The sequence below is a fragment of the Anguilla anguilla genome, chromosome 3 (genome assembly GCF_013347855.1).
Source record: "Anguilla anguilla isolate fAngAng1 chromosome 3, fAngAng1.pri, whole genome shotgun sequence".
Taxonomy (NCBI): domain Eukaryota; kingdom Metazoa; phylum Chordata; class Actinopteri; order Anguilliformes; family Anguillidae; genus Anguilla; species Anguilla anguilla.
Window position 1 is genome coordinate 53,756,048 of NC_049203.1, and position 12,099 is coordinate 53,768,146.

General features: G+C 40.5%; 1 protein-coding gene across 1 annotated transcript; it reads left to right on the forward strand.

The window, feature by feature from the left end:
• The first annotated feature begins 8,477 nt into the window (after positions 1-8,477).
• Positions 8,478-11,637, forward strand: cetn2 (centrin, EF-hand protein, 2). Its single transcript, XM_035411699.1, has 5 exons — positions 8,478-8,644; positions 9,180-9,338; positions 9,718-9,846; positions 10,093-10,230; positions 11,144-11,637. Exons 1-5 carry the CDS (start codon positions 8,642-8,644, stop codon positions 11,231-11,233), a joined length of 519 nt encoding a protein of 172 aa, XP_035267590.1. The 5' UTR covers positions 8,478-8,641; the 3' UTR covers positions 11,234-11,637.
• Positions 11,638-12,099: the final 462 nt, after the last annotated feature.

The window sequence follows — 12,099 nt, forward strand, 5'->3', positions numbered from 1 at the left end:
GATTGTCGTCAATGGCAGCTCATAAGGTCTTGTTATTTGCTGAAGTTTACAGAACTGCTCCTCCCACACCCCACCACACCGAGGCAGAATAAACAGTCATACCACACATGCCTCACAAGCTGATCCTTTTCACCAGGATAAAACAGCAGAGAGCTATGCTGCAACTCTCGCAGGTCACTCATTGACTCCTTAGCATTTTAACTTTCAGTCAGCGAGTTTGTTGGCCGAGCAGTAAAGACGTGTCACATCTCATTAACTCGCAGTGTCACTGGGTCCGGCGGACAGAGGTATGCTCTCTGCTTTGCTTTCTCACTCAGCCATCCATCGCCCAAACCAGTTAGGCCACTTTGCCTGCGGTTCCGTCTCTCGGCCGTGAGTCAGCAGCCTGACGCCGCCTCTCTTCATTGTTCAGAGAATCTGAGGTATCTAAGATACACCTCGCCCCTCTCTTCACCAACCCCACTCACCACACAGAGAGAAGGAATGTCAGTAATTTAAGGTGAAAAAAATGTACCCCTTTTTCTAAGCCATAAAGGACTCCATCAATGTCATGCATTTCATACAAGGGGAGGGGTATTTCTTCCAGATAAGAAACAACATTTGCAACAAGGACCACATTGTGACCAGCATTTTTCAGTGCCTGGGATCCACCATGAGAATGTGTCCACCTTAGCGAGAAAGCGACAGAGAATGAGTGACAGAAGAAAAAAAGGCGAGTGAAACAGGGTGTAAGACCAGTGGCATGTCTCCGCTAGGCCGTCCCACCTAAAGAACTCGTTTCATGACATAGACATGGTGAAATGACACAACCCAGTTTGATCCTCAGTTTCTATGAATCACAGAGCATACATGCGCAGGAGAGAGGGTTCACCACGGTGTGCAATATGGGCTTCTACAGTGGGGTCATTGGAATTGGAAAAGCTATTCAAGGTGTAGAGTAGAGATCCAAGCAGTCAGAATCAGAAATGATAATTCTTAGCATTATGGGGTCTTCAGACCTGTAGCCAGATTCAGAATATAAAATAAGGAGAGCACAGGCAGTGGGATGTTATATTACTTTTAGGCATAGGTACACATTGTGAGATCATGCTTCTTTATTCAATTCAATCCTAAAAGACTACATTTCTTTTGCACCTGGGATGGGTAAATATCTGCCATGATTCATTCTATGATGATTTAATCAACCTATTTAAAATAAATATCATTCATATCAGAAATGTTTTGAGTTTGTCAGCCATATGTATAATAATTGAGGAATTCACACACCTGAACCTTTAGAAGCATTAACCTGACTCTTTGCATACCATTCTAGATCTAATGAGCATTGCATTATGAATGAATTAAAGGGCATGTGTGACATGTGGCAAGCAGCTAGCTGCTTAAACATACAACTGAATGTGTTTGCAGAAAGCCATTAGTGAGAAAATGAGAATGAAAATAATGTAAAACCATATTTTTGTAAAGATATCTTGCAATATTTTAGCATTATTTCCTTAGCCTAATTGTTTAAGTGCCTTGCAAAAGTATTCAGTCGCTTGCCATTCTAACACTTTCACTTACCTCAGAAATTGAAATCATGGCATTTTAACAAAGAAAATTATTTAAAGTCTACACAACCTAATTATATTTATACAGGGGTTAGACAATATAACAGAAACACCACAAATAATTTTAACTTTGAAGCAGCTAAATCAGAAAAGGGCAAATACACAGGTGAGTAATATTAAGTTGAATGTAATTAGAAGTATGTGTCAGCTATAAGCAAAGTCTGGTAATCATCACTTTGACATGTGATGTTCCAAAGCAACATGAAGGAACGAACACAGTTTCAAAGAGGCCAATCAGTGCCTGATTTGCAGGCTTATCAGTCAAAATAAATAGCAAAATGGTTTATTGTGGCAAGAGGCACAGCGTATAAAATTACAACAGCGTATGCTAAACACAAATAATCTGCATCGGCAAAAGGGAACAATGGTTGCAAGTCAAAGCTCACTGACAGCAACAGACAGACACTTACTGTAATAGGATAGTTTCTAAACACCACAAAACTACAGGCTCACAAATCAGTACAGAACTGAATCAACACCTCTGTGATCCAGTCTCAGTGGAAAAACATACGGTCTGAGCTTCACAAAGCTCATATTTGCAACAGTGCCACCATTAGAAAACCTCTTGTATCCAAGGCAACTGCACAAAGACACACAACCAGCTGTAAAGAGCACAAACCCTGGACCCCTGTGCAATGGAAAAAGTAATATGGTCTAATGAGTCATCATTAACACTTTTTGCCTACATCTGGCTGGGTTTATTTTTGGAGAAAGCCCTCAACCTATAACGTCTGTTGCCAGCTGTTGCCAACATGGGGACATGGTGGTGGATTTGAAATGGTAGGGGAAGTCATGTCATGGGATTCATTGATGCCAATGATTGCTTTTAATTTTTAATTTTTTTTATTTATTCCACCTCTATTTCACCAGGCAAGTCATTAAGAACAAATTCTTATTTACAATGGCGGCCTGGCAAGTGACAAAAGCCACTTAAGGGAAGGGGAGGTGGGATAGAAGATAAAAGCATGTTAAAAGCACAAAATATATCAATAATAACAAACTTCATGGTCATATATGGCCAAGGACTATAAAGCCATTTTACAAAACCAGGTGCACCCTATGCTACAAACACTATTGCCTCTATAACACTCTCATAGATACTGTTAAAAACAGTACATGAACACCAGGATGAATTCAAATGCCTTCCATGGCCTTTACAATCACCAGATCTAAACACTGTTGAACCTTTAATATAAGTTCAGGAGAACAGAGTGTGAAGTTGATTTCCACCTCCTTCAAAATAACTGGAAGCTTTCCTTCTTGAAGAAAGATCCAATATCCCAGTACACACCGTTTGAAACTTGAATGACAGCATTCCAAGGAGGACTGAAGCTGTTCTGAAGGGTGGCTCAACTCGTTATTATTGACTTGATATTCCTATACTCTAACATGCTTCCTTTATTTTGTCCCCTGTATATGGGCGTACACACAGGCACATTTCATAACATTTTACGAATAGTGGCAGTGTGTTGGGTTTTGTTGATCGGACTTATTATTTCTTACATAAAAGTGAGGTTATTTCAAGCTCACAGTCTGTTACTTTGGCTACAGTACCTCATGCTTCGCTGAATACTTGGACTGGATACTCTGGATTCTTTCATGCTGATGTTTCTTTGAATACTCTGAATGTTTGAATGACAGCTAAACATATAGTATGTTCTAGAACAACTTCATATAACATTATGATTTAAAACTTAATAGTACTGAAATAGTGGAGTTGTAGCAATATGTTTCCAGCAATATATATTTAGGAGCTTATTTTTGTTTGGAGAAGCCTTTCCTGTTCTAAAGTTTACAGAGTGCTGAAGTAAATCTAACTTTTATGTTCTGCTGCTAGCCTTTGAATGAGAGGGACATCCTAAAATATATATCTATATATAAAAAGGAAGTGCATGCCACATACACCACAAGATCAACAGGGTTAGTATTCAATTGGATACTTTCCCTGACTTTTAACTGTTATTTAAGGTACATGCAATTGATTTTATTTCTATTGTTTTGTATTGTTGCAATAGTCATATTTACTGGGCATAGACAGCTCTGTGGATAACTGCAAAGGGAAATTATTTTGAGATACCTAAAGTACATTGGGCCCTATTATAACAGTCAAGGCGCATTTGCAAAACGCTAGCTGTAACTGAAGGCACTGACGAATAAGTACATATCCAACCCAGTTTTGGTAATTTCATGACACCAGGCTTTAGCACAAGTCGCACAACTATGGCGCAGTTGTAAAAGAGGCTGGCTTGTTGTAACTGGCTGTGATGGGGGATTTAGCCAATCCGATTTCTTTCCCTTTTAAAAATGTGCTTTAGGGCCACAGCTAACTGGTAATTTTGTAATGGACGAAGAGCGTAATGGAGCCTCTTCATGACTATAAAATTTTTTGCCTCTTTGCTGTCCATTTAAAAAAAAAAAAAATCACCACTTTAGCTGCTTCAATAATTCTAGACATGCACCTGGTAAGATGAATGTAGGCTACATCCTTTTTTTACATCCTTTTATACAGCTGGATATATATATATCAAAGCAATTAAGGTTAAGCACCATGCTCAAGGGTACAACGGTATCATCCTAGCTAGGAATTAAACCGAGGTTACAAGCCCAGTGCCTTAACCATCATACTACACTGCAGCTGCCGTGTCATGTATAATACAGCAGGCCACAAAGCCTCTGAAGGCTATATTGTACCACCAGACCGGTCGAGACATCTGAAACCCATTTTTAACATTCCAAAAGTTTGCTCAATCTTTGACCTAGCCCTGCCAAAAGCTTGAATGAAAGAAAGTTGTCAGTGCGTTCTATATCCTACACTATTTGTCAGGTGTAGAGCCTGACACTTACTTTGTGTCCCTCATTCAACTAGCTTACATTCATTAATTCCATGCTGGAGCAATGCCTAAATAGCTGACATTGGACTGCATATTAACACATCTTGTATACTGAATAGTCTAACTGAAAATATTTCTGGCACCTGTTATGTGTACATGCATTGATATGTGCGGTGCATTCATAGCGTCACCAAAATATCATAATGCTGCAGCGTTTGAGTTTAGACCTGGTCTGGTCTGGTTTAAAATGTAAACACATTATTGACCACCAAACTCGCACGGCACCAAATATTTCTTTTGGCCTGCCCCTTTTGCTGCGCCCATGCCATGTTGAAGTAAACAACTGCAGACAAAAAACCAGTAAACCTGGTACAGGCGACAAATATCCAGGAAACAAGCAATTCCACTTGCGCCCAGGCATGTTTGCGCTTACGTTACAATGAAAATAGGGCCCATTGTGTGTCCCAAACACATGCCTGTGGGTGCTTTTGGTAAAGAATACCACCCACCAGTGTTTTTTTGATTTTGAACAAACAGGCTAGTCAAATTTTAGACATATGACAGCACTGACCTTATATTAAAGGACAACCAAGGACATAAGCAAGAAAGTAGGTTACATATTGTTTCCTGCAAATAAAGGTTAAAATGTAGCCTACTGCTTTCTGTGACATTTCAATGACAGTGGGAAATATGACATATTTTCAGCTTCAGGGCTTTCCTGTATGAAACTGTCACACAGTTTCGAGGACAGTGGGAAGCTCAGAGAAATGCTTGTCTGTTCAGCAGGCCTTGAGGGAAAGCTGAGGGACAGCAAGTGAATCGAACATTTCTCAAACTGCAGGAGCTCTGGTGGATCAGCAAACGTACACAGATGTCCCATCTCCCCACCTGGGGCACGGCTAACAATGCAAGCTTCTCAATGCAATTTCCTGCATTCAGATTTAAGTGCTGCGGATGCCGCAACCAAGAGACATGCCCTGTGATATTCCCACTGGCACAGCACATAATAATAATATCCTCAGGACAAATTCTGAAAACTCCCATAGGCGGACAATATAAAATGAACACCCATGTTGGTCGCTTCCTTCAGTAGTGTTGAACCAGCTGTAGAAGTAGAATGAAAGATGATACATTATTCTGATGGGTTAATATACAAGAAAAACAATACAGTGTTTCTAAAGAATCTCTGATATTTCCAGACCAGTGCTAGATGACCTTTGGCCTAGAAGCCCAATATACAAAGCTCAATGACATTTTAAATATAAATTAAATAATTAATTATATTTTAAATAATAAACCCCAAAAGGTAAACTCGCCTATTTTAAGCAGTAAGTTTTTCAGTAAATCAGTAAAGGGGCAATGAAGGGGCACCTTGAATTGACGTCCCATATATAACGCTTACTCACTGAAGCAAACTTGGGCCACAATTATTTCCCGCCATTTTAGTGATCACTGAACTTGCAAAACTGTGTTTGCAAAATAAAAAATATATCATTCATACTTGAATTTGAATTGTTATTCAAAGATATAAGAACAAATGTTGACTGAATCCCAAGTTGCCCACCACTGGTGAATACCAATATCTTCATGGCAGATCTTCTTTCTCAAGATGAAAGCTAGGCTAAATATTACAGATATTGTTCTTGCACTAAGGGCATTTTTCATTTCCTTGATGCCTGATTCCCCCAAATTCTGCACTGATACAACTGGTTAGGATCCATTTATAATATACAGCAGGACATATGTCAACATATTTTGGTGTGTCACTTTCCCCACTTGTCGTGAATGAAATAAAATGGGAAAAGATCACACTATAGACAATATAGTGACTCAGACAGATGAAGTCTTGTTTTAAAAAACCCAACTGACATTCATGCTAATGCATACGTTCTTACATATATCATACACATCTTTTGCTACCTTAAGTTTAAGAAAGTAAGACAATCCTATCCTCATTTTTAAATTTATCGATAAACTTGTTAAACAGTAAGCTATAAACAAACAAATGCAAAGAAACAAATTGGCCAGCTACTAATCTCCAACATACAGATCTCCAACAAATGAGTCAAATCAAAGAAAATTGAGCAGGTATTGCAGTTAGGGGAAAATATCTGACTTTGTGCAGAAAGGAAGTTAATGTGGTTTGGCAAGTCATCTAAAGGATCTGTGAATAGATCTGGTGTGAGAAAGCGTGAGAGCATGAAGGTAAGACTGAAAGCATTGTGTTGCAACAGAAGCATTAGATTTGGCAACACTGATTTTGTTTTGTTTTTTTACAACACAAAAAAAAAAAAAAAAAAAAAAACATTGGCAGGGATATGCGTCCAAATGCTCAGACTCAGCTTATTCTGTATGTTTATTATCATACTCTCGCTCTCATTCACAGGTACATTCTTTAGGAAGTGTCAATGAAAACCTCAACACTGTGTCTTGTGTTAACCTGTACCCCTGCTTTCTGCATTATAGGGTGAGTGCCATCAATGCAGTCTCAGATGAAAAGGGTGTGGCCACAGCTTGGAGAATTGGATCCATATTGAAACACCAATGACACACCCTACAAACCTGGTGGCGCAGGCACACACAGTAAAACAGCATTAATTCGGTCACACAGGTGCACCGATTTAACTCAACGTATTATGTGTTGCTGAACACAGACACTGATTTTATAGCATCTGCAGACATTCCACCAGGCGTCTAAACTAACTTACCCCACCTAAAACAGCACAGTGTTTTCTGAAGGAAGGACAGCCGCACGCACACTTGTGCAGGAGTAAAAGATGTGCATGCACAAAAGAAATGTATTGGTGTCACGGGTTGATCCTGACAGGGTCAGTTAAAAGTAAACTGTAGCTAACCACAAAAGGGTAATGTATTTGCCAACCAAATCAGTATTTTAACTGATTTTAACTACTTTTCAGTAGTTTAGCTTGCCCCTTAAAACCCCCACAGAGGAATGAGGAGGAGCAAGGGGGTAGTTGGTTACCCTCAAACTAGGCCTACATTACACAATAATGACACAAGCACAAAATGCACTATAACTCATGGAAAATGAAGGGATAATACTATCCTTTCTGTATTTTGAAGCGGGGCGGTGGTGGTGGCAAAGGGGGAACTAAAGGGGGGTGTTGGTCACCCTCCAATTTAACATTCACTACAATGCATGAAACAGTCAGCTTATTGCCTGCTAATACACACATGACTGTGCTACCATGGAGTCACAATGTTGCATTTTTGCAACATGGTCAAAATGACCTTAAAGTAAGAGTTACATTTTTGTTTTATCCTTCTTACCTGTAATCGTAAATATTACAGTATATTTCCCATCAGTGGCGTCATTAGGGTTGGTGTCTAGTGACGCTACTGATGGGAAATATATTGTAATATTTACGATTACAGGTAAGAAGGATATATAAATGGTTTGAACCCCCCGACCTGTTGTTTTTACCTCTTTTGGGGGGGTGTCCAAGTCTTAATTAGGGGGGTCAGAGCCCCCCAATCCCCCCTGTAATTTGAACCCTGACATGTGCTAGACACATTTGGCATCCCAATAAAAAATACTAGTGGCAATTTACTTCAATTGTAAATTGTACAGCAATGTACAGCATCAATTGTAAAGCGCTTTGGATAAAAGCGCTATATAAATGCAGTCCATTTACCATTTACTTACTTCAAGTGGTGGAAAATCCAGATGTTACAAGAGACAACATGGAGCTGCCCGAGGAGCCTATGTTGTGTGTACTCCAACAGTTGAAAATGTTTCTCTCCACTTATGTTGCTAAAATATAGTACAGGGCCTAAGGAACTGGGAAATGTTCTAAACAGATATTTGGCAAAAATATTGTCTCTAGGGTGCCTGAAAAGAAATCTTGCATTTTTGCAACACTGGGTCTCACAGGGTTAAAGAAACGAGAAACCATACCCACTGATTTTCTACCCGCTATAATTATTAGGATGCTTTATATTTTCTAATTAACCAATTGCAGTGCAAAAAATCAAAATAAATTCCCTCAGCTCCATTCCTTGTCTAACCAATCATCGCACAGAGTGATGTCCAGGTCCTCCCACTGACGCAGCCATCGCGGTATTTGCCAGCTAGTGTATTTTATAGCCTACTGACTGATTCTTAGTAGCAATAAAATATAATAACGTGATATACGGAAGCCAAAGAGTGGAACAGTTCTGCGTCGCTGTCGAACAGTTAACATGGTAAGGAAATGTTTTCCTATAGCTAACATGTAGCTAGCTACTTACGCCTGCTGTTCGCGTTCAGCGAGGTACTGGAAGGTAGTGCTACCTTGTTAATGCCCGGAATGGGTAAATTAGCTGGCAACAAAAAACGGGTTTTGGTATCAGACTATGACGGTACTTAAAATAAAACGATTATTTTGTGTGAATTTGCTTATAGGCTTAGTGTTGCGTTAGTCCCTGTGCACAGGAAGCTAAACGTGCAGCTGCTGCGCGCCACAGGCTGCAGGTTAAACACAAGACATTATTCAAATTATGCAGGGCGAAGTAATGTTAAGGCCTAGGGTATGGAAAATGAACATCTTTATACGCGATGTCCTTCTGTCACGGAGTATCATAGTAGCGTTGTTGTTTTCTCACTTTTTGCGTAGCTAACAAGTGTCAAGTCAGTGGCTCCATAGTGTTCCCTCGTTAGGCTTGCACCGTCCACACTTCCCACACCTGCACCATCCCCAGTCTTGCTTCACTGACTTCATCTCTCCTCCTTCCGTTCTAGGCCACTAGCGCTAAGAAGCCGTCCCTAGGGGCCGTTACCCAGCGTAAGAAGACCAGTCCCAAGCCAGAGCTCACGGAGGAGCTGCGGCAGGAGATCCGAGAGGCCTTCGAGCTCTTCGACACGGACGGCTCCGGGCACATTGACGTTAAGGAGCTGAAGGTTTTGTAACTAGATTTTTTTTTTTTTGACTGCACCCATTTTTAATTGGCAGAATTCGCAGATGTACTAATAGGCTACTTTTATGTTGCTATTGAAGTTTATTTGAGACCAGACTGACTAATTGCAGTTTAGATGTATGTGTTTTTTGTTAATTTAGTTGCAGAAATTGTATTTTAAACGGAAATTCAAAATTTGTATGGCAATGCCCCCAGGCACACCGAGGTCAATATAGAAATGGTTTCATCAAGAATGGTGTGGAAGAACTTGAGTGTACATTAATGAGGATGAGAGATGCTAATTATTCTCTAAGACATGCAAGCAACACCATTGAGGTTTATGAAGTGATTTTTGACAAGTTTGTGTGTCTATCCTGTGTTAGGTTGCCATGCGAGCACTGGGGTTCGAGCCCAAGAAAGAAGAGATAAAGAGAATGATCAGCGAGGTTGATAAAGAGGGCACTGGGAAGATTGACTTCAATGACTTCTTGTCTGTTATGACGCAGAAAATGGTGAGTCTTAATGGAATGTAGTGTTGTTTTTTTCTAATTACGAGCAGCCCTGCAGGGATGCTGGCTGTAGATGGCCCTTGCACGGTCTGGGTCTGATACTAGACTGTGGCGCCCATCCACACGCTGGAACACTGCCTTGACATGACGAGCCCCTGTAACCCAGGCTGTCGACATACTGAGATTATTCCAGCATGGGCGCTTCAAACCAGAAAAGAAGACAAAACCTGCTCCCGTTTGGATCCACAGGCAGAGAAGGACTCCAAGGAGGAGATCCTCAAAGCGTTCCGCCTCTTTGACGACGACGAGACGGGAAAGATCTCCTTCCGAAACCTGAAGCGGGTGGCCAAAGAGCTGGGAGAGAACCTAACGGACGAGGAGCTGCAGGTGTGTGGGGAGGGGGCGGATCCACTAAAATCCATCGCGCGTTCTCGTTCATCAAACCTCTTTGCAGCACTGTCAATAAAGTTGTGCTTTTGCACAGGTCTCCAGTTTTTTACATGCCAAGAAGAGTTCATACAACATATATCAGAATTCCTAAGAATTTATCAGAAACAATTTAGATTAATTTGTAATTCATTTTTAAAATGACTAATTTCTGCTGGGAATGTCTTGTTTTAGTAGTGTTAATAAATCACAATTAATCATACTTTCATGTGTAACTGACTTTTTGGGGGGAAAAAATCAGAAAGTGATCTAGTTTTTTAAATACATTTCTTTGTTTCGGGAATCATAAATGGAAATGATTAATAATACATTTGTGAGCTAAGCTTTGCTGGGGCTTTTTTTCTGTTTGTTTTTTAATGACAAAAAAAATATTTGTCACCCTTGACAAGTGAGTGAGGGCAATATCATGTAACAGAAATGTTTTTGGTCGAGGCCCCAAATTAACAGCTTTGGATTTGACATTTGCTGTGGGAGATTTTCTGTCAATTAGCTATGTTTTCTGAACACATTATGACAAATTGACAAATAAGTTGGCCATTAAGACTGATTTCATTTTTGGGCAACATATAAACTGGGTCAGCTGTTCTCCCTGTAGTGCCAGCACTCAGCCATAAAGAAACATGCTTATGCTTAATCATTAGAAGACAAAGCTTCCCAGCTATATTAAATGCTAATAAATTAGATGCCAAAAACACACATTAAAACACATTTTGAGACCCGGGTCCTGACATTTATGGTATGTGGATCAACCAGGATTACTGGCATGGTGGCAAGAGCCATGTAAAAGCTGGGTGGCATTTTGTACCGTCACACTGCTCCTCATGTGTCCATGTGACTGTGATCCTCCCACCAGGAGATGATTGACGAGGCTGACAGAGACGGGGACGGGGAGGTGAGCCAGCCAGAGTTCCTGCGCATTATGAAGAAGACCAGCTTGTACTGAGGGGTGGACTGGGCCTCAGTGGATTGGAGGGGGGTTCTCCTGATGACTCTACATGCCCACTTTTCTGTAGGCCAAATAACAGATCTTTTCACGACATCTCACCAGTATATTCAGGGTCAGTTACAGTCCAAGGTTATGCTATAGTGGTCTGACACTTTCATTGCTTCCCCTCAACAACTGTACACTTCATGTGGCACCGTGAGGGACTGTTCAACAAAAACCGAATAAAGAGTTAACTCTGCGATGCGCTTCAGCACTGCCAGTTGGTTTAGAGTGCAGCCCTTGTCATTCTGTTAGACATGAGGCTTCAGCAGAGTTTGAATGCCTGTTATGACGAATGAAAAAGTATGATTTTATCACCAGGCACTACGCGTACGTCTAGACAGTGAGCTCCATAATGTTTGGGACAATTTTTTCCTGATTTGGCTGCACTACACTATTATACACTGTTTGCAATCAAACAATTCATGTGTGGTTATAGTGCAGATCTGCCTCTTTTACTAAAAGGTATTTTATACATTTTGGTTTCATGTACAAATTGCTGCACTTCGTATACATAGGAGGCCAAAAGGAACTACCCACAATCCAAAGCACCCCCCCCCCCCTTATCTGTGAAACATGGTTGTGGGGGTGTTTTGGTTTGGGCATGTATGGCTGCCACAGGCACTGGCTCCCGTGTCTTCAGTAAAGATCTGCTGATGGCAGCAGAATGAATTCTGAAGTGTATAGAAACATCTTATCTGTTTGTGTTCAACCAAATGCCTCCAAACTCATTGGACAGTGCTTCATCGTACAGAAAGAAAATTATCCCATACATACTGCTAAAGCAACAAAGGCGTTTTTCAAAGCCAAAAACTGGAAAATTT

Bases quoted from the DNA above. Each gene is read 5' to 3' on its own strand.
- cetn2 (XM_035411699.1), top strand. The intron at 9,847-10,092 runs GTGAGTCTTAAT...TTGGATCCACAG, and splicing joins CTGTTATGACGCAGAAAATG to GCAGAGAAGGACTCCAAGGA. The intron at 10,231-11,143 runs GTGTGTGGGGAG...TCCTCCCACCAG, and splicing joins TAACGGACGAGGAGCTGCAG to GAGATGATTGACGAGGCTGA.